The sequence below is a fragment of the Gekko japonicus genome, unplaced genomic scaffold (assembly GCF_001447785.1).
Source record: "Gekko japonicus isolate JY-2015 unplaced genomic scaffold, Gekko_japonicus_V1.1 scaffold1471, whole genome shotgun sequence".
Classification (NCBI taxonomy): domain Eukaryota; kingdom Metazoa; phylum Chordata; class Lepidosauria; order Squamata; family Gekkonidae; genus Gekko; species Gekko japonicus.
In genome coordinates, this window is record NW_015163647.1 from 473,018 (window position 1) to 475,700 (window position 2,683).

General features: G+C 61.8%; 1 protein-coding gene across 1 annotated transcript in view; it reads left to right on the top strand.

Annotated features, from left to right (window-relative positions):
* Nucleotides 1-2,683, top strand: part of SIPA1L3 (signal-induced proliferation-associated 1 like 3) — a gene marked incomplete at its 3' end in the record, with an annotated part of 50,286 nt that overhangs the window by 44,123 nt on the left and 3,480 nt on the right. Inside the window, exons 12-14 of the mRNA XM_015407656.1 lie at nt 105-235; nt 1,088-1,206; nt 1,339-1,883. Of these exons, the coding sequence (XP_015263142.1) occupies nt 105-235; nt 1,088-1,206; nt 1,339-1,883 (795 nt within the window). The remainder of the gene's footprint in view (nt 1-104; nt 236-1,087; nt 1,207-1,338; nt 1,884-2,683) is intronic.

Sequence of the window (2,683 nt, forward strand, 5' to 3'; positions counted from 1 at the left end):
TGGTATTTTTAAAATCTGCTAATGAAGGCAAGCTGGGCGGTGTCTTTCCCACTGTCTCGCCTGCCTCCCGTGAGCTGCCGCAACTCTCTCTGCTCGGTGCACAGATACGCCACCTCCTGCCCACGGCCCCTGGCGCCCTTCGACCCGCTGCACGGCCATGAGGTGACCTCCAACGGAGACTCCTCCCCAGGGGGGCTGGCCAGCCAGGAGAGCACCATGGAGAGGCCCAAGCCCGGTAAGGAGTCGGGGGCCCCAGGGTGGGGTGGGGTGGGGGAGCTGGGCAGAGTGGCTCTCGCCGTTGGACTGAGGGGGCCTCGTCTCCTTGGAGCCTTGGGGGGGGCCCCCTCTTTTCGGGGAGATGCTCCCCTTGCCAAAGCCTGGGCCAGTGAGGGCGAGGGGAGCCGGGCATGGGCCAGCTCCTCCCCACCTTGCTGTTGGGGGGCTTGTCGCAAAAGCTGCTCTTCCCATGGGGTGTTTCGGGGGCCCAGGGTCTGTGTGTGAGCGCAAGTCCAGGAAGAGAGGCTGCTCGAGGCTGCCACAAGGCCCCCCTCCCAGTGTGACCGAGCCCCAGCTGCAACAGGACTGGAAGCCAACCCCGTGACTTGCCAAGACCGGGGGGTTTTGTCTCCCCCCACACACACCAGCATGCCTCTCCTGGTCCTGGCATTTCCCCCTTCCTCCGCCAGGCAAGCTGGAAGAATTCTCCTTTCCCTGCCTTCTGCCTTCAGCTGGGGAAGGAAAGAGAGGGGCCCCCTCCCCGGTTTGGCTCCCTGCGGGGGCGAAAGCACTCACCAGCCTCTCTCGGCTCCGGAGCGGCCTGTCCAGAGTGCTGCCCAGGGAACACCACCGGCCCTCTGGCTCGGGAGGAGGAGAGCACCTGGCGGTCTCCTCCCTGGCTCCCCTCCCGTCGCTTGTTCCTGGGCACCGGCAGATAGGAATGGGGGTGTTTTGAGTGCCCACTTGCACGGGAGTCGACCTGGGAGACCCTGGGGGCGGGTGTCCAGGGGGCTTCTTTTGGCTGCGGCAGCCGGGGCCAAGTTGTGTGGCGCCGAGGCTCTTCTCACAGGACCTTCCTGCATCCCCGCAGAGCCGCTGTGGCACGTGCCGGTGCAGAACCGACTATCCGCCGCTTCCGGGAGCAGCGTGAGCAAGCGGACGGGCAGGCAGGAGCCGGCAGGCAAGGAGTCTCCCAACCGACACTCCAAAGTGAGTGGGGGGGCGCTGACGGCCAGCGAGGGCGCGGAGGGCCCCCCCATGAGCCAGGCCCCTCCCTCCCCGGGCCTCCCTGCCGCCGCCCCAGACGGCCTTACTCTCTCCCCCTTTCCCCCCCCTCCGCAGGGCGAGGGGCCGTCCTCCAGCAGCCACTCCAGCAGCAACACCCTCTCCAGCAACGCCTCCAGCAGCCACAGCGACGAGCGGTGGTTCGACACCCCCGACCCCGCCGAGGCCGACCCAGATCCCCTGGCCAAAGGGGGCTCCAGCGACAGCGGCATCGACGCCACCAGTGCCAAATCCTTGCGCCGGGACAAGATGCCGACGGTCTCTCCCCCCTACGGGGCTGCCCTGCATCACGGCGACGAGCGGTGGTTCGACCCCCCCGACCCCGCCGAGGCCGACCCAGATCCCCTGGCCAAAGGGGGCTCCAGCGACAGCGGCATCGACGCCACCAGTGCCAAATCCTTGCGCCGGGACAAGATGCCGACGGTCTCTCCCCCCTACGGGGCTGCCCTGCATGAGGGCGGCTGCCAGAGGAGGGAGTCGTCGCCCGGGGTCAGCTCCGGTGGGCAGAGCCGGGGCTACCGCCCCAAGGCCTTCGGCGTGGGCGCCAGCAGCGTGGCTGGCCGGAGCGGCGGCAGCAATAACAACCCCTTCAAACAGCCAAGGTTGGTGGGCCCTGCCGGGCTGTGGAGCTCGGGAGACCTCCCCGTTCTCCCTCCGGAGTGTCTCCAGCACCTGCCGCCATTCCCTGGGGAGTAGACAACACTCAACGAACACTGTGACCGTGAGTGGCTGGATCATTTAGGGCATGTTGTATAATGAATCAAACGTTACAAAATGACAAGGAAAAGTCCATCCTACTCTCGGTAAAACTTTACAGAATTACAAGGGAAGTCCATCCTACTCAACGAGCCCCCGGATATAAACTCATTTCATCCCAGTCTTCCTCAGGAGGTTTCCTGTTGTGTAGCAAAGTGTCAGCCTCTTGACCCAGTTCAATTTCTGTTAGGAGCAACCCAGTGCTTAACGTCTTCTTTATTTCCTGCGCTTTATCCTAGGGAAAAAATCCATGGTATTTTAAATGAAAAGGAACGTGGAGCTGAATGGAATATTATCATTATTTTATATTATTACTTTATAAATTCTTAGCTTAATTATTTAATTTTTTTAGTTTTATAGAACTGGTTCCATTCCGAGTGTTGATATTTGATTAACACTTGAAATGGTTTTGATTCATCATACAGCACAATCTTAACTAGATGATCTGGTCACTCACATCACAGTGCTTGTTGTTTGCGGTATTTTCCTCGTGGGTACCTGCTGTGACCGCCTCTTGGTTTTTCCTGTTCCCTGGGGAGTGGCTGCCCCTCGGGTGGGGGTGCTGGCTGAGGTCAGAAGGCTGCTGTGATAGCCGGGGGTGGGTGGGTGGGCTTGGCAGCCCCTCTGTGGGGTCTTAAGGGGGAGG